This window comes from Phacochoerus africanus, chromosome 12 (genome assembly GCF_016906955.1).
Source record: "Phacochoerus africanus isolate WHEZ1 chromosome 12, ROS_Pafr_v1, whole genome shotgun sequence".
Classification (NCBI taxonomy): domain Eukaryota; kingdom Metazoa; phylum Chordata; class Mammalia; order Artiodactyla; family Suidae; genus Phacochoerus; species Phacochoerus africanus.
In genome coordinates this window covers 34,894,919-34,921,253 of record NC_062555.1, presented here as the reverse complement: position 1 = coordinate 34,921,253, position 26,335 = coordinate 34,894,919, and the positions used below count along the sequence as shown (strand labels likewise).

General features: G+C 38.6%; 1 protein-coding gene across 1 annotated transcript in view; it reads right to left on the bottom strand.

The window, feature by feature from the left end:
• AGTPBP1 (ATP/GTP binding carboxypeptidase 1) overlaps positions 1-26,335 on the bottom strand; it is a 140,402-nt gene that overhangs the window by 56,979 nt on the left and 57,088 nt on the right. The window contains 6 exon segments of the mRNA XM_047754885.1: positions 2,486-3,201; positions 10,133-10,249; positions 15,442-15,539; positions 22,051-22,102; positions 22,104-22,229; positions 24,068-24,276. Of these exon segments, the coding sequence (XP_047610841.1) occupies positions 2,486-3,201; positions 10,133-10,249; positions 15,442-15,539; positions 22,051-22,102; positions 22,104-22,229; positions 24,068-24,276 (1,318 nt within the window).

Genomic DNA, 26,335 nt, shown 5'->3' with positions numbered 1-26,335 from the left:
CCCTTCTTTCCTTGACCTCAGGTGCCTATTAAACGGCATGACTCTCCAGTCGAAACAAAACAATAATTATCTTCCACGTAAGATAAACTTACTGACATTTGTCATCAGAGGCTTGGCAAAGAGGAAAGTAATGCGTGCAAGGCAGTCTGAAAAACGTGCAGCCCCTTCAGCCCACTAAATCCCCAAAAGGTCACATGATATATGGCCAACAGCAACTGTACTTTCCCATTAGGTTTCAAAAAATACAGAATGACATCATGAGAAAGAGTTCAGTACACCTTACTGCTGTGTATACTTTACTATGAGGATATTATGGAAGACGCTGGTCATGATGTAGGTATCCTCTGCGAATTCAGAGAAGAGATGCTGCTGCTTCTTTTTTTTTTTTTTTTTTTGGTCTTTTTGCCATTTCTTGGGCCGCTCCCTTGGCATATGGAGGTTCCCAAGCTAGGGGTCGAATCGGAGCTGTAGCCACCGGCCTACGCCAGAGCCACAGCAACTCGGGATCTGAGCTGCGTCTCCAACTTACACCGCAGCTCACGGCAACACCAGATCCTTAACCCACTGAGCAGGGCCAGGGATCGAACCCCCAACCTCATGGTTCCTAGTCGGATTCGTTAACCACTGAGCCACGACGGGAACTCCAAAGAGATGCTTCTTGAGCCTGCTATAACCACGTATGTATGATCACTACGTATGCATGATTAACAGGACAGGCTCATGACCTTGACCAGTGTGATTCCTGGCTCTGCCATTTACCACCAGTGTAACCTTGGATAAGGTAACTCAAGAATCCTAAGTTGCAGCATACTCTTCCACGAAATAAGAGAAATAACAGCAATGGCCTCACAGAGCTGTTACATCATGAAACAGCATACCAAGTGCTTTTTACTTATTTCTGTGCCTGGCCCATAAAAAACATTCGATGTTGGAGCTCCTCCCATTGTGGCTCAGTGGGTTAAGGACCCGACCAGTATCTATAAGGATGCAGGTTTGATTTCTGGCCTCACTTAGAGACCTAAGGATCCTGCGTTGCTGTGGCCATGGTGTAGGCCGGAAGCTGTAGCTCCAATTTGACCCCTAGCCTGGTTACTTCCATATGCCGCAGGTGCGGCCCTAAAAAGAAAACAAACAAAAAACACTCAATACAGGTTATCTACTACTCTTGCTCCTATTAATACTATAGGAGAGAATATATATAATACTTAAAAATTATGTAATAATACATGTATGTTATGCAATAATATATAATTAAACTATGTAATAATATAGAAGCTATATACTAGATAATACTTTAGTGTAGCTTATATATTAATAATTACTATTATTACTAATACTACTTTCAGAAGAAGCTGAGCCACTCTAAATACGACATAAAGAAGTCCAAGGCTTTGCTTTCCTTATTTTGTTTTTGCCACAGTTCCTTCACCTACTTTTCATTTTAAATTTCTGAATAGGTACTGTATCAACATAGCACAAAAATCAAACACTACATAAAAGTGTAAAATGAAGACTCTCACTTTCAACACAACTCACATCCCCATTTGTCTGGTTAACTATTTCATTACTTACCCTCCATAGTACCTTGATTATTTTATTTAATAATACATCTTATAGCTCTTTCCATCAGTGTACAGAGATCTTTTTGTTTTTTTAATCACTGCAAAGTATTCATAGAAGGGATATACCACAATTTATTTAACTAGTCTCTGATCAATGGGCATTTCAGTTGCTTCTGATCTCAAAACAATGCTGTAATGAAAAACTCTGAACATAGATGTGTGAACTAAATATATGTACAAATATACACAGATGCGTGAACTACATATGTGTACATATACATCAGATATTTATAATAAATTCTCACATGTGGGATTGGTGTGTCAAAGGAATTTAATTTTGATAGGCTCTGTTAGATGGCCCTCTGCAAGAGGTATCATCAATTGACGATCCCAGCATTAATGTATGTGAAAGCCTATTTCTCCAAAGCTTCAATAGAAGGTACTGTCAAACTTCAACATTTTTTTCTTTTTCAGGGCCATATTTGCCCTGAAAAAGAAAAAAATTTATTTATATATGTGTGTATATATATATAATTTTTATATACCACATACATATATTAATATATACACTATAATATAATATATAGGGAAGTTCCCAAGCTAGGGGTTGAATTGGAGCTGCAGCCTATACCACAGCCACAGCAATGCCAGCTCTGAGCCACATATGTGACCTACGCCTCAGCTTGCAGCAACACCAGATCCTTAACCTACCAAGTGAGGCTAGAGATCGAACCCACGTCCTCATGGACACTAGTTGGGTTCTTAATCCGCTAAGCCACAACAGGAACTCCCAAACTTACACATTTTGGCCAATCCAATATGCGGAAAACGCCATCTCCGTACACTTTAATGTGCATTGCTCTTATTCAGAATGAGACTGAACATATTTCTGGTTTACACAGAAGAGGAACTCTGCAACTCACCTTTGCACACCATAAGGCCTTTCTAAAATAGGCTCTTTGAATGGAGGGGGAATGTGACCAAAATAATCAGGATAAGCCACCTCTGAATATTCTGGGACAGACTTGGTACTTTTCACGATCTCTATATAAAGATCTGAGTCGTGGAGTGTTGGTCCATCCGAGATGTCCACGGATGCTTGTTCCACGGATGAAGTAGACTCCGTGTCTTCATCATCCTCGGTTTCGACTCCGGTGCAGCACAGCTTGCCTAGCTGAACTGTTCTTCCCTCAAACAGAACATTCCCACAAGCAGCCACGTGTGGACACGCATTAGTGCATGGAAGGAGAGTGACCGGAAGACTGTACTCCTTCTTCGCTCCTGCAGTAAAACCTGGGGCCATGTGGGAAGGAATATTCTGCAATGTGATTCGGTCCAAGGCCTTCACAATATCATTGCTTAAGCCATGGGCTGATGAAATAGTTCTGCTTTGATCGCCTAGCTGCTGCTGTAACATCCTGTCGTTGTCTTTGATGTCTTCTTTGGCCAGGTCCACAGAGGCAGGGTTCCTATTATCTTCATCTCCTTTAGAAGACACAGTTGCCTTCTTTCCAACGCCTTTTCTTAAACTGCCTGAATTCCCAGATGTTTCCTCTCCTGCCGTGGGAACAACAATGGGACCGCGTACTTTCCCCTCAAATACAAAAGGCTTCGGCTCTTTGGAGATTAAATCGTAGTCCTTTGAAAAGTAAAAACAAAAGTTTAAACTTTTATATGTCGATATTAATATGTATTACCAAAATTAAGATGATAGTCACTGTATATGACGACTCGGAAAACTAACATTTGAACATTTTAAAGATGGGTAAAACTGGGTATGTTTTAATTTTGCTCATGAAAAACAAAATGTTTAACTACAACAAAATTCATTACACTTATCTTACTTTTTCTGTTAGAAAAATAATGCCTATACATAACAGAGAAAGGGGAAATTGTAGAAAAGTATAAAGATGTTAAAATCATCCAAAACCCAGAGTTCCCAGGTGGTGCAACAAGTTAAGGATCTGGCATTGTCACCGCTGTGGCTTGGGTCACAGCTCTGGTGTGGGTTTGATCTCTGGCACTAGAACCTCAAGGTGCTGTGAACACAGCCAAAAACAAAAAACAGAAACCCCATTAAAGGAAATAAAACAGCTAAATTGTTATTAACGCAACAAATATTTAGAGTGTCTGTTTTGTGTCAAGCAGTGTTTCAGGCACTTAGGACTCATCAGTTAAAAACAAAACAAAAGAATTCTTCCCTTTTGAGGCTTACATTCTTGTACAGAAGGAGAGGAGTAATAAACAAGAAGTAATAAACATAATATAAATATATTTTAGGGAACATCAGGAGGGTAAAGCATTACAGCAAAGGAAGGGGATAAGCAGTTAATGAGGATTGGGCGTGCTGGGTGGGGGCAATGCTGACACCATTGATCAGGATGAGATATAAGCAAGGATGGACTGCAGTGCACAGGCCTCTGAGTAGGAGAAGGTCCGTTGTGGTCAGAGAACAGCAAGGAGGTTAGGATGGATGGAACTTCTGAAGGAGTAAGATGAGTTCTAAGAGGCAAAAGGGCCAGATGCTAAAGCACCTTGCAGGCTATTATAAGAATTCTGGTTTGGGGAGTTTCCGTTGTGGCTCAGCGGGTTAGGAACCTGACTAGTATCCATGAGGAGGCAGGTTCCACCCCTGGCCTCACTCAGTGGGTTAAGGACCCCACATGGCCATGAGCCGTGGTGTAGGTCTCAGATGCGGCTCTGATCATGTGTTGCTGTGGCTGTGGTGTAGGCTGGCAGCTGCAGCTCTGATTCAATCCTTAGCCTGGGAACCTCCATATGCCACAGGTGCAGCCCTAAAAAGACAAAAAAGAAAAAGAAAAGAATTCTGGTTTTTATTCTGAATGAGACTGGGAGCTGATGGAGGGTGCTGAGAAGAAGAGCCATGACATGACCTGTATTTGGTAGGGGGGTGGGGGTGGGGAAACAGACCAAAACTGTAGAACAGGGTTTCCTAACCACCGTTAGGTGTCTAACTGTTAGTTAGACATTTGGGGCTAGATCACTCTTTTTTGTTTAGTTTGGTTCTTTATTTCTGGGGAAAGGGATGAAAGGGAAGCACTGTCTTAGAAGCATCCTAGGCCTCTGCACACAGTGGGTACCAGTAGCACTGCTCCCTTACTTGTGATAGACACACATGTCTCCAGACACAGTCAAATGTCCCCTGGCAGCAAAACCATCCCTCTGGGAACCACTTCTCCAGAGTGCTTCTGAGAATAGAGGAAGGAGGGGAGAGGAGAGGCAAGGTCTCTCCTTCGGCAGTAACCTATGGAAGCTGGTAAGAAGCGGTTGGATTCTAAATACACTGTGAGGCAGAACAGGCATGATATCCTGATCAACCTGATACAGGACAGAAAGCACAGAGAGGTCCCGGATGGTACCCAAGTGTTTGCCTGGACAATGGAAAAGCATCAGGACTTTAGCTCTGGAATGTGCAATGTGAACTATCCACATATAGACATGGATGTAAAACAGTCAAAAATTCAGAAGTCGCCTTTGCGGAAGATGTAAATCTGAGAGTCATTCACAGACAGATACTATTCCAAGCCGTGAGACTGGCAATCATCAGTGGGAAGACACAGATGGAGAAAAGGACCAAAAGACTGTACTTTGGGGTACTACAATCATAAGAGGCTGAGGAGATGAAAAAGAAACAACAGGAGATGGAGAAGGAAAAGCTGGGCTGGAAAGATGAAAACCAGAAAAGTGTCCTGGAAGACAAGTGAAAAAAGGTTGCTGCTGACATAGCAAACAGTCTCTTCTCTTTTTATACTTTTAGACATTTTTTTGGGTCTTTATAAGAAGTTAATGAGGAAATACACTTCAGATGACTTAACCTTTATTCTATCTGAGGGCATTAAAGCTTTTAGAGAATAGGGAAGCATTTAAACAAACTCATAGATAAAATGTATATTTAAGCCATTTCCAAAATTTTGTTATTATAAAGAAATCTGCAGTGAACATCTTTTTGCATACAATTTTCATTTCCTAATTTCCTAGGCACTGAATTTTAAGGTTTTTGTTTGTTTGTTTGTTTGTTTGCTTTTTTAGGGCCATACCTGAGGCGTACAGAAGTTCCAAGGCTAGGGGTCAAATTGGCGCTACAGATGCTGGCCTACACCACAGCCACAGCAACATGGGATCCGAGCCACATCTGCAAACTATACCACAGTTCACAGCAACACTGGATCATTGGCCCACTGAGCAAGGCCAGGGATCGAACCTGTATTCTCATGAATAGTAGTTGGATTTGTTTCTGCTGTGCCACAAAGGGAACTCCTTAAGGTTTAACACATAGGATTCAAATGCTTTCCAGAAATACTTATATTACCATCTATTCCCAGTATCTACATTTGAGAGTATCAATTTCAACTGCTCTCTTCCTTGCCAACATTAGGTATCATAGTTTTTAAAAACTTTCTCCTAAATGGTACAGATAAGACTTGTCTTACCATCATTTAATTTGCATTTCTTTGATTACTAGAAAAGCAAACAATTTTCCATATATTAACCAGTTTAATTCTTTAGAGCAGTACTATTATACGAATTTTTTTTTTCTTTTTTGCACTTAATGGTACATATAAGTTCCCAGGCTAGGGGCTGAATCAAAGCTACAGCTGCCGGCCTACACCATAGCCACAGCAACATAGGATCCGAGCCTCATCTGCAACCTACACCATAGCTCACAGCAATGCGGATCCCTGATCCACTGAACAAGGCCAGGGATTAAACCCACATCCTCATGGACACCAGCTGGATTTGTTTCCTCGTGGATACTGCGCCACAATGGGAACTCCCTGATTTTTTTTTTTTTAAGCCTAAGAGTTACAATATAAATTCGAAGCATGTAAGCTAACTTAGGAGATGATTAAAGTATCCTAAGTTTCCTTTTATAATTAAGAGCAAAAGGAAAGAAAAATCCTTATTTACTTTAGAATTTAATAAATACATATATTTACTATTTTATCAAAAACAACTAGAATTTTGGCATATACGTCAATACTCAAACTTACACTTTAAATGAATTCAACTTGTATGTAAATTAAATCTCAAGAAAGTGGATTAAAATAAAAAATAACAAGACTGGATAGTTTTCTAATAAAGGTGAAAAAACTGAAATGAGAAAAAATGACCCAAACACAGATAAGGAAAAGACACAAAGACCAGAGATGAAACAAACGAAAATATAAAATTGTCGCATAAATATAAATCCAAACATATGAATAACTATATGTAAGTAATCTAAATGTTCCAGTTAAACAGCAAAGGCTCAGATTTGAGTTTTAAAAATCCAACTATATGCTTTTTAAAAGATAAACAACTAAGGATACCAAAAAGTTGGTAATAAGATTTAAAAAGATACCAGAGGCAAATAATTAATATTTATGTAACCGCATTAACATTTTTTTTTTTTTTTTTAGGGCCACACCTGCGGCATATGGAGAGTTCCAGGCTAGGGGTCGAATCCGAGCTGTAGCTGCCAGCCTACCACCACGGCCACAGCAATGCAGTATCTGAGCCACGTCTGCGACCTACACCACATGTAGATCCTCACGGCAACGTCGGATCCTTAACCCACCAAGCGAGGCCAGGGATTGCCCACAACCTCATGGTTCCTAGTCGGATTCATTTCCAATGTGCCACAATGGGAACTCTCAAATTAACATTTTTTTTAAAACCTTTGCCTTAAAGTCTTAGAGATAAAAACTAACTTACACAGAAAGTGTCAATTCAAAAGGAAGAGAAATCAATTTATGCTTATACACAATAAATAATAATCCTCCAAAAATGTATAACAAAAACTGACAGACCTGCAAAAGAAACATATTTGCAATCATAGTGAGAATTTTTTAACACTTTTCTCAGTAACTGATATCACAGGAATAAAATCCATACGGATAGAAAAGAACTTTTCTGGAGTTCCTGTCGTGGCTCAGTGGTTAACGAATCCAACTAGGAACCATGAGGTTGTGGGTTCGGTCCCTGGCCTTGCTCAGTGGGTTAAGGATCCGGCGTTGCCGGGAGCTGTGGTGTAGGTCGCAGACATGGCTTGGATCCCATGTTGCTGTGGCTCTGGCGTAGGCAGGCAGCTACACCTCCGATTAGACCCCTAGCCTGGGAACCTCCATATGCCACGGGAACAGCCCAAGAAATGGCAAAAAGACAAAAAAAAAAAAGTAATTTCATTTCTGTTTTAATAGCTCATGATCTGCCAGCATGTAATATGGTGATGGCTGAAAAAAAAATTCTTTCAAACACTTCCTACTTAGAGCCAATCTTTTTAATTCTCAAAAGTATATCACTTAAATATCGCTGCCTAGATATAGCTCCAACACACACTTCAAAAATTAGAGACTAAAGTATCTGAACAGTGGATTCCTTGATACTGAAAGATGAGAGCGTGCCAACACAATTACTTTAGAAATAAATTTCCGATTCCACACGCAGAAGACAATGTGCTCCTTCCCACAACATCTGCTATACGAATAGAGCTAACTATGCTACTGTAAACTTTATGGCAAAACAGAGACTGCATTAATAAATTTGTACTATCTGAAATACTTGGAGTAACCTCTTCTGCTTAAACACAATAAAAAGGGGGACTCACACAGAAGACGTCTCAGAACTCTGACACACTTGCCTTTACCCTCTGACCCCAGCCACGCCACGTCAGGCTGGCAGTAGGAGCCAGCTCTAGGGAGGAGGAGACAAACCAAAGGACAAGTTGGCCAGTTGTTCGAAGGTACCAAGCAGGAAAGCATCAAGGGTGGCCTATTCTGGGTACTGAACTAAGAAGGAGATAGACAAGAACTCATCACCACCATCAGACAGAAGGACTGGCTGGAGAAACAAGGAGCCTCAAAATCCTAGCCTTGATACCTAGTAAGAAACTACTCTTCTCTGTATTCCCATATCAAAACCCTTACATTTGTATTCATATTATGTAATTTCTGTATGTACCTATAAATGGAGAGGACAATAGGCAATTTCTTCACACCAAAATCAATTCCTTGCCCAAATCCCTTCCACGATATTTTTTCTGCTCTGAAAGAGCAGTATTTGTTATCTCTGGGGCTTGATTTTTACGTGGTTCTTAACTGGGCCCAAAAATATCACAAGAGCAGCCAGACAGTTCCTGCAGGTTGCATGAAAGAAAATCACCCTGTGTGATTCCCAAAAGCCTCTTCCTGCCTCCTTCTTTTTGACAAATACCCTCTCCTTCCTTCCTGCCCTCTTTCTACTACCCCTGAAATCAATGTACCTTCCAACATACCCCAAATCTATGGGGGGTACCAAGAGACTGGGGGAGGGGGACAGGGAGCAACTTGCTGCTGCTTCTCTTGCATCCAGAGCTCACTAGCTCCCAAAGAGACACCTGAATAATGAGAACTGTGAAATGTAAACATTAGCTAGCAAGTATTCCTCTATTTTTATTTCTCACATATAGCTTTGCCTTAGTCTTTTTCTTTAAGCAACTAGGAATTACGTGTGTGGAATTTGGGGAGGGGGAGTGGGGGTTTGCAGCAAGTGCTAAATAAATCTTAGATTATTTGGTTCAGTCCCTTTATTTTACAATTTAATATCCTGGGAAGTTTCAAGGACTTATTCAAGGATGCCACCACAAGTGAGCAGCAAAGTGAGAGTAAGAAATGAGACCTACTACTTGCCATCAATTCAATCAGCTTTACTTGCTATGCAATCCAAGCTGAATAAGTATATTCTAGTAAATAAATGAGGGTAAGAAATGTTAATAAGAAGTCACTCTCTTTATGAAGCAACTGAGATTTAAAGACTTCCAATTGTCCTCCTCTTTCCCCAACATTTCATGATTATACGGTGACTGTCAGGGAAAAAATTCAACGTGCAGAGACCATATATATATATATATATATATATATATATATATATATATATATATATATATATATATATAGGGCTGCATCCGTGGCATATGGAAGTACCCAGGCCAGGGGTTGAATCAGATACAGCTGCCAGGCTAGGGGTTGAATCAGAGCTACAGCTGCCACAGTCACAGCAACTGGGGATCCAAGCCAAATTTTTGACTTACACCACAGCTCAAAACAACACCGGATCCTTAACCCACTGAGCGAGGCCAGGGATCGATCCCGCATCCTCATGGATACTAGTCAGGTTCGTTACCACTAAGCCACGATGCGAACTCCCATAGACTAAATTTTTAATTAAGCACTTTCTCAGGTCTCAACTCCCCTTACCTGAACACAACTGATAAAAAGAAGGCTTTAACGTAAGATTCTGAAATGCCATTTTAAAGATTATTTTTTAAAAAGAGTAAAAAACTATGTCAATTACATTGATAAATGAAAATTATAAAAAAAATTTAAAGGTCCAAAAATTAAATGGCCTAGTCTCATTTTACAGATAGCAATTTCCAGCTCAGAATGTTCAACTGTCCAATGTCACTAAGTAAAGCAACATGACTTTCGTGTTTTTAGAAATAAAAAGCAGAATAAAAACAGTGATTATAGGTCTAAGACAAAAAGACTTTTTCTTAAAAATGAGTTAAGATGCTAAATTTTCTATATTTATACCTGAAAATCATCAACAAGCTCAGGGAAAAGGTGTTCATACATTTTAAGTTCCTCAATGGTTCGTCCTGGTTCTTGCTGGGGTTTCAGTTTGTTAATATCTGTTTCAATGTCATCATTCTGAAATAATAAAAATGGTACCAATTAAGTAAAACATGAAATTACAAAATACATTTCACATTTAAAGTTTCCTGAATTATTAATTACATGGACACCGAGAATAATCATTGCATAAAGGTTGTATTAATTTTATTGTAAATTAAAATTTGATTGTGTTATTGCTATTTTTGGTTCTGCTGGGTTTTGCGAGTATCAAAGATTATTCCAGCAGAACACAGTATTTGGGCTCCTCAAGACAGAAACTCCAACATCGAGATCAAAACTAAGGTATTCTCTCCCCCAATCTCTCTGCCATCATTTTGCTTATATTAAAGGGCAGTAAAACTAAATTGAAAGACTTAAGTATATTATGGTGGTGGTGAGAATCAAAATAACTTTTATGGAGCAATGAACATATGTGACATGTTAAGCTAGGGATTTCACATGCATTACCTTATTTCATCTGTGTGAGAATATATGAAGGCGATAGTACAAGTACCTCCATTTAATTGAAGAGGTATGGAGAGGTTAAGTGGCTTGCAAAGGGGGGGGGGTGGCCAGAATGTAAAACTGATCAGTGATGGACGCATACACTGTTAGTGTGCATATAAAATGCACTCCCTCAAGAGAGACTAATGGTTGTCACACACGCTCTTAGATTCCATGGTCAGTAAAGTTCCCTTAGGAAACCTCAGTGTCACTAGTCACTCTGTTTTCCAGGAAAAACCAACAAACACACACACACTGAGGAGTGGAACAGGAGTCAGAAATTACTTCCATGCCCGTCTGGGAAAAAAAAAAAAAAGAGGATACATTTAAAGAAATACGACCTCAGGGAAACAGGATATCTATCCAGGATCAAAATGATCTGCATCTGTACAAAGAGCTAATGTACACTGTGATGAAAAGACAGGTGTCAGGAACCTACTGTCCAAGCTGCCTCCAGCACCCTCAATAACTCTGGCCTTACACAAATACAAATCCATCACTTTCTTCACTGACGGCTAAAGAGAGATAATAAGGCCACCTATGAATATTCAATTGGCATTTATTTTTCATTTTACACTTCTCTTGCTACCACAGTACAGTACTTATTTTTCAGACTTAAATTATTCTGTTTTCTATGCATTCTATTCTTCAGGATATTTTATGTACATTTATCTGATCATATGGACATATGGTCATATTAACAAGTAATTCAAAAAGGAAAAACGGGAGATCCCGTCATGGCGCACTGGTTAATGAGTCTGACTAGGAACCATGAGGTTACAGGTTTGATCCCTGGCCTTGCTCAGTGGGTTAAGGATCTGGTGTTGCCGTGAGCTGTGGTACAGGTCGAAGATGCAGCTCAGATCCAGAGTTGCTGTGGCTGTGGTGTAGGCTGGCAGATACAGCTCCAATTTGACCCCTAGCCTGGGAACCTCCATATGCTGCAGGAGTGGCCCTACAAAAGGCAAAAAGACACCCCCCCCCAAATAAATAAATAAAAAGGAAAAACATACGATGTATATCTCATATTTCATATTCAGGAATTTAGTTATTGTTCCTTTAACCAATAAAAATATTTCCCCATTGCCATAAATAATGAAGACTGGTATTATTTTAGAGTATCATATTTATTACTATATCATCAGTACTAATGAATACATAATTTCACTGCACTGATGAACTTCTTTATTAGCATCCATTAAAGTAGATAATGCTTTCAAAGTCACAAAAAATTTACAAAAGTATTCCTCTCTCTAAATATAGCAGTAGTTCAGTATTCCATATAATTTTATGAAAATATACCTTTATATAGTGGCTACTTAAAAAATAAAATCTACCCATAAAACAGGCATACTGAGGAAAAGAAAATTCTATTTTGAGATGGCAATAGGAAGAAATTTTGTTTTGGTTTGGGGAAAAACAAAGGTAAAGAGCTACTGACACACTTAGAGGCAATAAACCTTCCACCACTCCTTAAAGTCCTCCCAAGGGTGAGGAGGGAAAAAAGAATGCATGGAAGCTTATGATATGGACAAGTCCTGACAACCTGGAGATGAGCTTTCTGGAACCTCCAGGTTTCTACAAACACTCCAAACTCTGAAAAATCTGGGGCAAAGAGAATGGAATCACTATGGCGAGGAGAAAACAGTCTCTACAACTGCTATCACATTAGAACACAAATATCACACCTACTACAAGGTAGTAGGTTCACGTAAAGCAGGAAGAAGTGGTAACATTTAGATAAAAAGGAAAATTCAGATGTCACAGCCAATGTAAGAGGCAGACAGTGGTAAGGAAGAAAAATAAGATAATACAGCTCAGCAGTCTCAAAAAGCCAACAGTTCTGGAGCCCTGGAAGAAAAACGACAGTATAGCATAGTGGTAAAGAAAGCAAACATTCACACCCGTCTACTTGATTCTGAGTCTTGGCCCCACCTCTTATAAGCTACACTTGCTGGGCCTCTGTTTTCTCATTAGTAGACCTGTAAAGCAGAGGTAATAATATTACATACCTTGTAGGAGTACTATCAGGATGTAATGCTTACTACAGGCATACCTCAGAACTATCTTGAGTTTAGTTCCAGACTACAGTAATAAAGCAAATATCGCCAAAAAAAAGTGAGTCAAATGGTTGTTTTGGTTTCCCAGTGCCTCTAATAAAAGTTATGTTTACACTATACTGTGGTCTAGTAAGTGTTCAGTAATTATGTCTAAAAAGAACAATGTAAATGCCTTAATTAAAAACTACTTTATTGCTAAACAATTACAATAATAAATCAAAGGTCACGAATCACAAATATATTAATAATGAAAAGTCTGAAATATTGAGAATTACCAAAATATGACAGAGACATGAAACGACTAAATGCTGTTGGAAAAATGGCATCAATGTACTTGCTCTACACAGAGTTGCCACAAACCTTCAATGTGTCAACAATGCAGTACCTGCAAAGTGCAATAAAGCGAAATGCCATGAAACGAGGTAGGCCTGTCTATGTAAATCACATGGACTTGCATGGGATTGAGTGTTCAATAAATTCAATCTACTCTTTGTTTCTTATTATTCTAACTGCTGTATTTAGGTAAGATGGGGGAAACGTGAGCAATCTCAAATACCCCAGTGAATAATCCGACCAACAACCGTTCTTTTTATAGATGTGGATGTCAAAAATGACAAACAAGTCTGGAAACATTCTAAATTAAGGGAACTTAAGAGACAAGTTAATTAAATGCAGTATCTGATGCTCCTGCACTGGAAAGGGGAAAAAAAATATCCTATACTGAAGAAGGCATTATCAGATCAACTGACAAAATGGAATGTAGACGGCAGATTAGGTAGTATCTCACTCTAAGTGTATTAAGATGATAACTGCATTGTCGTTACCGAAGAGAGTACAATCAGTCCTCTGTATCTGCAGGGTCCACATCCTCAGATTCAACCAACCATGGATTGAAAATATTTCAAAAAAAAAAAAAAAAACCCAAAAAGTTCCCCAAACCAAAACTGGAATTTGCAGCATGCCAACAACTTTTTGCACAGCATTTATGTTGTATTTACAAGTATTTACACAGCATTTACATTATGTTAGGTATTATACATAATCTAGGGAAGACAAAACATATGGGAGGATGTGCATAGGTTATATTCAAATACTAGGTTGTTTTATAGAAGGAACTTAAGTGTCTATGGATTTTGGTACCCAAGGTGGGTCCTGGAACCAATTTCCCCCTGGGACACTGAGAGATGACAGTATCACTGCTCTTAGTGGTACACTAATGCATCTAGGCGTAAAGGACCATGATACATAACATATGTAACTTATCCTCAAATGATTTTTGAAAAAGTTTTATGACAATTTCCAAGCAGCAAAATGAGCATCTTTGTTATAAATTCCTATTGAGGAGTTCCCGTCGTGGCGCAGTGGTTAACGAATCCGACTAGGAACCATGAGGTTGCGGGTTCGGTCCCTGGCCTTGCTCAGTGGGTTAAGGATCCGGCGCTGCCGTGAGCTGTGGTGTAGGTTGCAGACGCGGCTCAGATCCCGCGTTGCTGCGCCTCTGGCGTAGGCCGGCGGCTACAGCTCCGATTTGACCCCTAGCCTAGGAACCTCCATATGCCGCGGGATCGGCCCAAAGAAATAGCAAAAAGACCAAAAAAAAAAAAAATTCCTATTGAGTTCTACATCCCTACCAATCTCCATCATTATACACATAGTGATCACAACAGCTATTTTTAATGAGGACCCTGAGTCATGAAGAATAAATTCTATTCAACACATGGTTTCTAATAGAGTCCATGCCTATTACATACATAAAAGAAAGGTTTCTACTGAAATACAATAATTTAAATTATAAACTCAAAATTAATCTAGGAAATTTTACTGCCCCTAAACACTTACTTCTTGAAAAATCCAAACAAGCTGATTTTAATATGCCTCCTGTTATCTAATACTTTACACACAAAATATAAATTTTCCTAACTTGGATCCCACCAATTCTTTTACCTGTATCAAGGCCAGAACCACCACCACACAGTCACCCAGATTTTTTTTTTTTGCCTGGAACATCACCACCTGCACTGTTTTTCTTCTCTGCTGAGGCCAGGATGCCTCCCATCCAGCCTTCTAGACTGGCGACCTTGACAATTTTGCCAAAGCTGCCCTGGTGATCACAACTGGTGATAATAAAACTGGTTCTCTATCTGCTGTTGGAATGGAAATCTCCTTCTGGTATCTTAGATTCTATCTCCAGAGAGTCAAATACTCAGTGTGCCCCAGTTGTGTGTCAAGCTAAAAACGCCCAAGCAGATAAGAGTCAAATGAATCCCTTCCACCCCCAAAAGGCACTAAGCTAAACAGCTGAAAAATGAAGGAGTTAAGATGTTTTTCTACAGATACTAAAATGGCCCCTCCACCAATTAAAAAAGCATAACAGGTTACCACTTAAGAGTCTCCAAACACTTTCCTTCAAAATTAAGATTTCCCTAGACTTTAAAATCTAAGTCAGAAAGGTTAGAGAACGTCTTTCAAGTCAGAGAGAGAGAGAAAATACGGTAACTTTAAGGCCCTTTCTAGATCAATGCAGTTGAAGCAGCATTATTTTCCTTTCAATAGCTTAATGTCCACAGTCATCCTTGATGAAAAGATGTGGACGAATTAGTCTCCCATTAGTTCTATCCATTTACCCAATCTTAAAGTTGACTAACGACAGAAATGTATACCAACCTTAAAATTTTGATCTAGGTCATCTTCATTTTCGGTTTCATTTTCAGCTTCTAAGTCAATATCATCGTTGTCATCACTTTCATCTACAACGTCATCCACTGTGACACAAAACGTGCTATAAGTAGGTCAGAGGTAAGAATTCGAAAACATGCACATCCAAAGGTAGAACATTAAATATGTAACACTGGTATTTCAATCGCCAAAGGAAAAGTAAATGAAATCTCCTAATTAAAAAAATGTCTCTAAGGCTGTCCCAGGAGTTAAAAAAAAAAAAAAAACAACAGCTTTGAGATGAAGGGAAAGTACCTCAAAATTTGGAAAAGCACTCTAAAAATTTATGAGCCTTTTTACTAATGTTCTCAAGTTCAAAAACAGTAGTCATGACTTACACTGCAACTTCCTGAATGAAAAGTCTTATGATAAATTTCAATAATGCCTTTCACCCCTTTACAATTCACTTCCCATTTAATTCTTTCAATGACGACTGTGTGCTATGCGCTGAGCTGTGTACTGGGAATTTTTTAAAAGATGTGTCAATATCGTTCCTGCTCATGGGAGGACTCATGAAATCAAAGAGAGAAAAGAGCAAACAAATAATTATAATGCAAAAGATATACACTATTGAAGACATATATTGAAAATGGGATGGAATAACTAATTGCAAACAGCTTGGAGCCAAGGTTTTTAGTGATCACTTCATAAAACATAATAAGCAGTATCTTGGAGAAAAATACAGCAGCTTTAACGTAAGTGTGTGTGAGTACGGCTTTTAAGAAGAAGAAAGGATGATGCAAAAAAAAAGAATTTATTTTTAAATAAAGTTAATAATAAAGTTAATAATAACCTCTGGATTATTATCTTTGGAAAATAAAGTTAATAATAACCTCTGGGCTTGAGAAAGTATTAAAAGAAGCAAATAAGAATAAAATAAAGGGTATGATAGGTAAGTGGTTTAGATTTTAACTGATGGAAGATAAGGACTGGGGATTTTTAAGAGGAGAGTGGTTCACATTTTTCAAAAGATCACTCTGACAGGTGTGACAAAGGGAGCATATACATGGAGAATCAATTAAAAGAGGAAATTACAATAAATGTGTGCTTTGAGTACCATACTGTTTTGATTACCATAGCTTCATAACAGTTTGAAATCAGCAATTGTGATGTCTCCAGCTTTGTCCTACTTTCTCAAGATCGTGTTGGCTATTAGGATCTTCTGCAGTTCCACAGAAATTTTAGGATAGTTGTTTGTATTTCTCTGAAAAATGCCATTGGCATTTTGGTAAGGATTACACTGATTCTGTAGATCACTTTGGGTAGCATGAACATTTTCATATTAATTCTTCCAACTCAAGAACACAGGGGAGTTCCCATCGTGGCTCATGGAGTTCCCCTTGTGACTCAGCAGTAATGAATCTGACTAGTGTCCTTAAGGATGCAGGTTCAATCCCTGGCCTTGCTCAGGGGGTTAAGGATCCAGCATTGCCATGAGCTGTAGAGTAGGTTTCAGAAGTGGCTTGGATCTGGCATTGTTGTGCCTGTGGCCACTGGCCACAGCTCTGATTCGACCCCTGGCTGAGAACCTCCATTTGTCATGGGTATGGCCCTAAAAAGACAAAAAAGAACACAGAATATCTTTCTATTTATGTGTGTGTCATCTTCAATTTCTTTCATCAATGTCTTATTGATAGTGTATATACAGGTCTTTCAACTCCTCAGTAAACTTATTCATAAGTACTTTATTTTTGATGATATTTGATGCTATAGAATAGTAAATGGGATTGCTTTCTTAATTCCTCTTTCAGAAAGTTCACTATTAGTGTGTAGAAATACAATTGATGGAGTTCCTGTTGTGCAAACAAACCCAACAAGGAACCATGAGGTTGCAGGTTCGATCCCTGGCCTCGCTCAGTGGGTTAAGGATCTGGCATTGCTGTGAGTTGTGGTGTAGGTTGCAGATGCAGCTCAGATCTGGCATTGCTGTGGCTCTGGCATAGGCTGGCAGCTGTAGCTCCGATGAGACCCCTAGCCTGGGAACTTCCATATGCCCCGGGTGAGGCCCTAAATAGCAAAAAAAAAAAAAAAAAAAAAAATTGTATACCGATTTTGTTCCCGTAGTTTTATTAAATTCATCTATTAGTTCTAACATCTTTTTGGTGGAGATATTACAGCTTTCTATACATAAAATCATGTCATTTGCAAACAAAGATAATCTCACTTCTTTCTTCTTTTTTTAGAGAGATCATTTCACTTCTTCCTTTCTGACTTGGATGTCATTTCCTTCTTTTTCTGGCCTAGCTCCAGCTAGGATACCTAGGAGTATGCTGGATAGAAACAGTGAGAGTGGACATTCAATTTTTGTCTTCTGGAGATGTCTTTATCTCTCATTTCTGAAAGACAATTTTGATGAGTAAAGTATTCTGATTGACATTTTTTTTTTCTTAGAGCAATTTGAATATATCATCCTTCTCTCCTGGTCTGCCAAGTTTCTGTTAAGAAATCTGCTAGTAGGCTTATCAGGATTACCTCACAGGTAATGAGTCTTTTTTTCTCTGGCAGCTTTCAAAATCCTCCCTTTGCCTTTGCTCTTTTTTTAAGAGCTTGATGAAATGTCTTGGTCAAAGATCTCTTAGAGACAAATCTATTTAGGTATCTTTGATCTTATGTAGCTAGCTAAGATCTTACTCCCAGATTTGGTCAGCTTTCAACCATTTTTTTTTCTTTTTATGGCCACACTTACAGTATATGGAAGTCCGGGGCTAGGGGTCAAATTGGAGTTGCAGCTGTTGGCCTATGCCACAGCCACAGCAATGCCAGATCCGAACCACATCTGTGACCTACACCACAGCGTACTGCAACACAAGATCCTTAACACATTGAGTGAGACCAGGGATCAAACCCACATCTTCATGAACATTGAGTCAGGTTCTTAACCTGCTGAGCCACAACAGAAATCCCTCAACCATTGTAAGTTTTCTTTCCTTTTCTCTCTCTTTGCCTTCTGGTACTCCCATTATACACACATTGTTTCACTTAATGGTGTCCCAGTATTCACAGGCCTTCTTCACTCTTTGATTCTAATTTTTTTCTCCACTGACAAGAAATCCATGAGATGTGTCTTCAAGTTCATAGATTCCTTCTCATGCTTGATTGAGCTTAATAATGAAGTGTTGTACCACATTTTTCATTTCATTCATTGTATTATTTAGGTCCGGATTTTGTTTGTATTTTATGATTTCTTTCTCTTCATCGAACTTCTCATTTTGTTCATGTATTGTTTTCCTAAGTTCACTGACTTATTTGCCTGTCGTGGCTTGAATTTTCAGAGCTTTCTTTTTTTCATTTAACTCTTTTTGGCCACAGTATGCAGCAGCTTGATGTGGGATCTTAGTTTCCAGTCCAAGCATTGAACCCGGACTGTAAGAGTGAATGCACTGAATTCTAACCACCAGGCCACCAGAGAACTCCCAAATTATCTGAGCTTTCTTAAAATAATTATCTTGAATTCTTTTTCAGATAACTCACAGATCTCTCTTTCTTCGAGTTCAATTACTGAAAAGTTATACTATTCCTTTGATAATACCATGTTTCCTGGCTTTTCCAGATGTCTGATGGTTTTGCACTGATGTCTGCAGAACATGTGAGGATGCAATCAACTGTTTCAGCTTTTTTGGACTGGCTTGGGTCAAGAAAGACTTACCTGAGGGTGACTGTGAGAACCCTGGCTGGGTATAATGCAGCATCTTTGCCTCCTGGGAAGGTACAGTAGCAGTGTTTTCATTCATACAGCTCCATCAGCTGAGGTCAATATCAGCACTGATGGTAGGGATCTTCTCTGGCCAGGGTAACCCTCCATCTTGCACATGTAATCTTCTTTAAACCCTTTTTTTACTTCCATTTCCAATATGACTTATTATAGCAAAGACTATAAATTCCTCCCCAGCTCCCAAATATCTGTTCTCTTCTCCTTCATTTTAGTTAATGGAACCTCTAAGTTTCAGCTAGAAGTTACAGATTCCAGCCTCCCTCACAGCAGTTACAGCCATATGACTAATTTTCGACCAACAGTATGGAGGAAAAGTGGTAAATACAACTCCAGGCCACAGTCCTTAAAAACAAAATTGCCCTCTCCATTTTCTTTCATTGTCATTTTCCACATGTGCATGCACATGAGGAAACCACCACAGGAGATGAGGAAAACACAAAGAATGTTTTTCCTTTGATCACCTGGTAGACAGGGGCCTACTCCCCAAGATCACCTACTATCCTTCCAGATGAATATGTGAGAAAAAAAAAAATCTATCTCATAACAATGTAGCAAATTGGGCTCTGGAGACCAAATACATTATTTATTTATTTATTCAGTCTTTTTTTGTTTTAGGGCTGCACCCAGGGCATATGGAAGTTCCCAGGCTAGGGGTCAAATTGGAGCTGCAGCTGCCAGCCTACACCACAGCCACAGCAATGCAGGATGCTTAACCACTGAACGAGGCCAGGGATCAAACCTGCACCCTCATGGATGCTAATTAGGTTCATTACGACTGAGCCACCATGGGAACTCCCTCCTCTTGAATCTCAATCATGACTGCTTGTTAGTCAATGAAAGTCTCCTTTTCTAGTTCAGGGATCCATCAGTCTGAAATGCGGCAGAAGAGGAGCCCTCAGAAAAACACTAGCTGTCTTTTTTCCTCCATGTTTTGATATATTCACTGTACTACAAGTCAGCTTTCTCTATCCATGTGATTATTCTTGACACTGAACATAGAACACTCTGGGGTATAGCCTCTCTCCCTCCCAGGGTTACTACCTGCCATATAGAGAAGTCTCACCAGTTTTCTACCAGTTAGACCACCAGTTAAAATCCTACACTGAGAGAGAGAGAGAAATGCCAACAGCTCCTCGACTGTCCCTCCAAATTAGGTCCTCGCAGCCCTCACCCTGGAGAGAGTACATTTCATAGCAGGGTGAGAAGAACTGACACTCTTCCTTAATCTATTCATCTCATCATGTTATTTGCATGTCCCATGTTTATTCCACCAGAATGTTCCTGCTATCTAGTTTTCGGATTCAGTACAGATTTTTCCCTATTTTTAAAGTCTGTTGATAATTTAAAATGGAATTAGAAGAAGGAATTAGATGACTATTTTCACTTCACTATCTTAAAGAAGTCCCAGACTTAGTCTTAACACTTTTAAACCTTTTAAAGGAAGTTTCTAAATAATCTACTTTGATTTTTGTGTAGACTAAACTTGTACTTTAATAGTTAAATACTTTAGAAATGAAGTCCTAACAGTGTAATCAGCAATAAACACCACAGACAAATCTTTACCAAGGATAATAAACTAAATATAATTACTTGAAAATTCTTTTAAATCACTTACTTCAAATAACAGCTTTTAAATATTAATAAGACTTTATTTTTCACAAAAGTGATCAACAAGAAAGTAGTTAAGAAATTCTATTAATGGCCTAGATTACTTCCTCTTTTTCATTATGCCAGATCTCATCAAAAATGTGCTTTCTCCCCACATTAAGAATTTAAACTCTTGGAGTTCCCGTTGTGGCGCAGTGGTTAACGAATCCAACTAGGAACCATGAGGTTTCGGGTTCAATCCCTGACCTTGCTCAGTGGGTTAAGGATCCAGCATTGCCATGAGCTGTGATGTAGGTCGCAGACGCGGTTCGGATCCTGCGTTGCTATCTATGGCTGTGGTGTAAGCCAGCCGCTACAGCTCCAATTAGACCCCTAGCCTGGGAACCTCCATATGCTGTGGGAGTGGCCCTAGAAAAGGCAAAAAGACAAAATAAATAAATAAATAAATAAATAATTTAAAAAATTTAAAAAAAAGAATTTAAACTCTTCCTTCCTTTGCTATGTACACAGTATTGTACTACAGGTAGCAAATAGCCAACTTATGATAATTTCATATTTTCAATCAGGTAAATAACTGCAAGTTTTGTTAAAGATAAGCCATTAACACGTTTGGTGGTTAGGTATATTTAACTTTCAAAAAATGAAAGTCATTAAAAAGCTAGCTCAGGCATTCCCATCATGGCTCAGCGGAAACGAAATCTAACCAGCAACCAGGAGGACACAGGTTCGAACCCCGGCCTCACTCAGTGGGTTAAGGATCCGGCACTGCCGTGAGCTGTGGTGTAGGTGAGTGGCTACAGCTGCGTTTAGACCCCTAGCCTGGGAACCTCCATATGCCGAAGTTACAGCCCTAAAAAGCACAAAAAGAAATAAAAATAAAAATAAAACGCTAACTCAAACATAGCTCAAACATAAATACCTGAACATTTAATATTTACATTCTTTTATTGTGAAAATTTATATAAACTATCAAATAATGATCCTACGTAGTATTCAAAGATTTTCACAATTCACATGTACACATATAAGCACATCTCACATTACTTCCCCTTCATTACTCAACCTTGATTTCTTATATGTAAAGAAATATGCATTAACTAAAATGTATTTTAGTTTAAAATGTGAAAAGCTTATATTAAGCAAGCAATTGAACACAAGCAAAAATAAAATAGATGGAGTCACACAGCTTCAATAATTAACCAGCCAGCAATAAGCCAGCAGTAAGCATGTGGTCCTACCTTCTGGGGGTAAACTGTAAAGCTGGGCCACGGGTCCAGTCACAGGAACAACCTGGTAACTGGAAATGGAAAGAACTTTTAATCGTGGGGAGTGGCAGGCGATTTTTAGGGAAACACTTCCTCATTATCAGACTGGAGGTGTTGACAAGAGGATCGAGGGTCCTGACTGCCAAACATTCCTGTTTTTTAAGAAAAGAAAAAAAAAAAAAAAGATAATGTGCCTTTGGTGAATACTTGAATTTTACATTACTCCAGAAAGTAATACATTAATAATTTTCAAGAGACAAATATCACAAAGAACAACATTTTAACATAATTACAAAATAGCTTTGACTAATTAGAAGTATCTCTTTGTAAGTAAGAACCTCATAGGGCAAATTCAGCAGTAATTTTCCTTAAACATTCTAATTAAGCAGCAATGGGGACCATCTTTGGTACCAGAAGTCACCGAAGTACGAAATAATATCCACGAGTGACTTGGGGAGCATTTAGCAAGCCTAGGGCATAAAATTAAAAAAGAAAATTTAAGGGAAGAAGAAAAAATGACAGGAAGAAATTAAGAAGGTGTAACAATAAAAAGGAATGTGCATTTGGCTAAGATTTTCCTCAGATTTCTATCAATTATCATGCAATAGCACCTCTAATAAGCTGGCTGTTCAACTTACAGAAGAACATGAATATCATGATTTTACGTTTAATTTGCTATCCTTGTATCTAAACTAACAAATAGGGGATCAGAAACTATTTCACATAACAGTTATTATTAACAATTAACATTTAGATGGCACTTTGATACCCCGGGAAATTTTCCATACAAATCTTCACATCTGACCTGCCAAAACAGGTGAGAAATTAAGGCTCAGAAAAATGTGAAGGGGCATAAAAAAGTCACCTTATTCTTCCTCATATAGTAAAGATCCATCACTACCTAGATTAGGAATAGTAAAAACAAGTGCATATGATTGATCTAGAAGAGGAAAAACCAAGAATAAACATAAAATGTGTGTTTATATATCTGAAGCCACTGTGGTGTAGAAAAGAGATTACCTGTTGTGTGTAAGACCAGGAAGATACAGCCAAGAACACTGGCTGGAATTTCCACAGAGACAAATTTCTAATAAGTCTGGCCTTGTGAAAACAACAGGGTTACATTACAAACATGCCCAGTCCTCAAAACTGGCAGTATTCTACAGATGCTAAAAAGAATCTTCCTGAAGACATGGTCAGGAAGGTTAATGTGGGAGTTCCCATCATGGCTCAGTGGTAATGAACCTGACTAGGATCCATGAGGATGTGGGGTCGACCCCCTGGCCTTGCTCAATGGGTTAAGGATCTGGGGTTGCCATGGGCTGGGGTGTCGTTTGCAGATGCAGTTCAGATATGGCGTTGCTGTGGCTGTGGTTTAGGCCGGAGGCTACAGCTCTGATTCAACCCCTAGCCTGGGAACTTCTGTATGCTGTGGGTGCAGCCCCCAAAAGAGGCAAAAAAAAAAAAAAAAAAAAAAAAGAGGAAGAAGAAGGTTAATGTGTAAAATGGCTGGCAAAATTAGGATTCCTAACCCCAGGTTTCACTTAAGCACCACTGCTATTTAAAAATATTCTCTCCAGAGAATATTCTGAAAATATTCACAAACAACACAATTGCCTCACCAGGATAAGGCTTACCATGCATAAAGGATGCATGAGCACTTATGAAGGGAATAGACAAAACTGAGTATGGACAGCTTCCCACCTCAGAAAACACAGCGATATGGGATCCTTTCCTGCCCAGTGGAGAGATTTCTACATCTGCCTTTGACCTATGGGAAGAAGTTTCATTGCAGAGATATGCCCGTAGCATTTTTTTCTCCAACTCAATCTAAAGTCACATGTGAGAAACAACTGTTTCTTTCGGTTTGTGATTTTTTTTTTAATTTATCATACTTTCTGAGCATTTTTAGAAATACTAAGTTGTCTTAAGAATCAAATTCTATCATTAATAGGTAATCATAATAACAGGAAGAAAATTGAAAACTCACTTGTGAAGTGTTATAAAGAATTTTCATCCCATTGGCATCAATAAATGCTTTTCTTCCCAACTTGATGTTTGTAACACTTTTTAAACTCTGTAAAATTCCTTTCCGAATGAGCATATTCCTGTGCCGATTATCATGGCGGTGCCAATCTACATAAATTGTTAAAAGGACTTGGACATAGCCTCTGTCTACAGCTCTCCTGGCATTTGTTTCTTTAACAAAAGAAAATTGAGAAAGAATATTTTTTAAATAAGAGACAGAATAAAGCAAATTAAACATAAAAACCACAATATTGTAATGAATTCTTATAATTCTTTTTTCCCAAAAATACGGCAGCCACATATTTAAATATTTTTTTATTTAACAAAATTAATATAACAAGTTCCAGACAGCAAGTTATAATTTTCCAGAAACCTGCCCATATACTGTTGTGTGGTTAATAAATATCAAAGTATCGTTACTACAACTAAGGCTATATCTTTCTAAATGCTGAGACCAACAGAACTTTCATATATTTTACAACTTATGAATATACTGACTTTGATTACACCAAATGGAATATATAAGCCTTTAATTTATAAGCTGTGAGTATGATTTTGTTAGAGACCATTATCATTATTACAACTTCCATTTACAAACTTTGTGTGTTTCCACTGAAATTAACCCCACTGGGTCGCAGCTCCTAGTACAGATTTTATGTGTTTCCACTGATGAATTATTTTCAATTTTAATTACCCTCACAATTACATAAATATTTATGTTCTATAACAAAGCTAAGTTAGAAATACTTAATGTTATAGTGAGTGAAATGTAAGAAGCACTATATGATTAGAAGATGGTGCTTCGGGGTCACGAATTTTCTAGTGTATGAAAACTACATCAACTTTTTTTATAAGCACTCAATTTTACTGAAGTAAAATTAAGAGGAATAAATTCAGGAAGTTGATCTATTTTATTATTTTTTACATGTTAACATTTAAGACTTTTAAACGAAAGAATGCATTTCACTAAGATGGAAGCAAGGCTATCTTATCATGGCAACATCCTGGGCCACCTAGCACCACATGGGTGGGCCAGTTAAAACAGTGGAACACCAAGTCACCTGAGGTTGTTTAGTTACAGAGAAGTACCAGTCTCATCCTCCTCTAAGGTCACCTATAATGTGCCCCCGCCCCAAGGCTCATGGCACGGACACTAAGATAATGCTACAGGAAGGCTATGCTGCTTTTAGTTGCCTGAAAGAATTACTGAAGTTTCTAAATGTGCTTATACATACTTAAAACATAAAAGAAGACACTGAGATCAACGAACGTAGTAAAGCCCTCTCTGATATTAAACAACTAGAAGAAATGGGGTGGGGGTGGGGGGGTTCTTATGTATGGGGGTATTCTGTTTAACACCTCTACTGTGTCTGGAAGAGCTAGCCTGCTAAGGCTGTGCCTATCTACTACAAAATCAGCTCAATTGAGTTCCCGCTGTGGCGTGGCAGAAGCGAATCTGACTGGTAACCATGAGACGACAGGTTCAATCCCCGGCCTCGCTCAGTGGGTTAAGGATCTGGTGTTGCCATGAGCTGCGGTGTAGGTCACAGATGTGGTTTGGATCCTGCATTGCTATGGCTGTGGTGTAGGCTGGCAGCTGTAGCTCCAATTCGACCCCTAGCGTGGGAACCTCCACATGCTGAGGGTGCGGCCCTAAAAAGCAAACAAAAAAAACAAACAAATCGGTTCAACAGTTTTGACTAACAACAGTTTCAAGTATTTTAAATGAAGATACACAATTGGTTTATACCAACTGGAATATATAAGACTTTAGCTTACTGGCTTTCTAGGATTACCAGTAAAAAACTTAAAAGAAATTATTTTATTATAAAGTCATTTGAGACTGTAGTTCTCTTAAAAGACATTACAATCACTGTAACTCCTATTACAAACTGTGCATTTCCAATGGAATTCCCAATAGCCTAGATGGTATTTAGGAGAAATGTTTAAATTCTTAAGAGATCAAGTAAGAAACTTGCCCATAACTCAAACACAGGTGCTGAGTGACCCTTAACAGAAATGACCAGAATGCTGTCTGCAATCTAGGCTCATGCTACTTATCAGTTACTTTGTTACCTGATGGAGTAAATAGATATGCTTACCCACCACCCTCCTCTGAAGAAGGGGGGTAGTAAAAGGAAGGTTACTATATAAAACTGAAGAAAGCTATCAGGATTTCAGTCATTCTAGGTCTATTAGTTTCTATAAAATACTTGAAACTTAGGAGTTT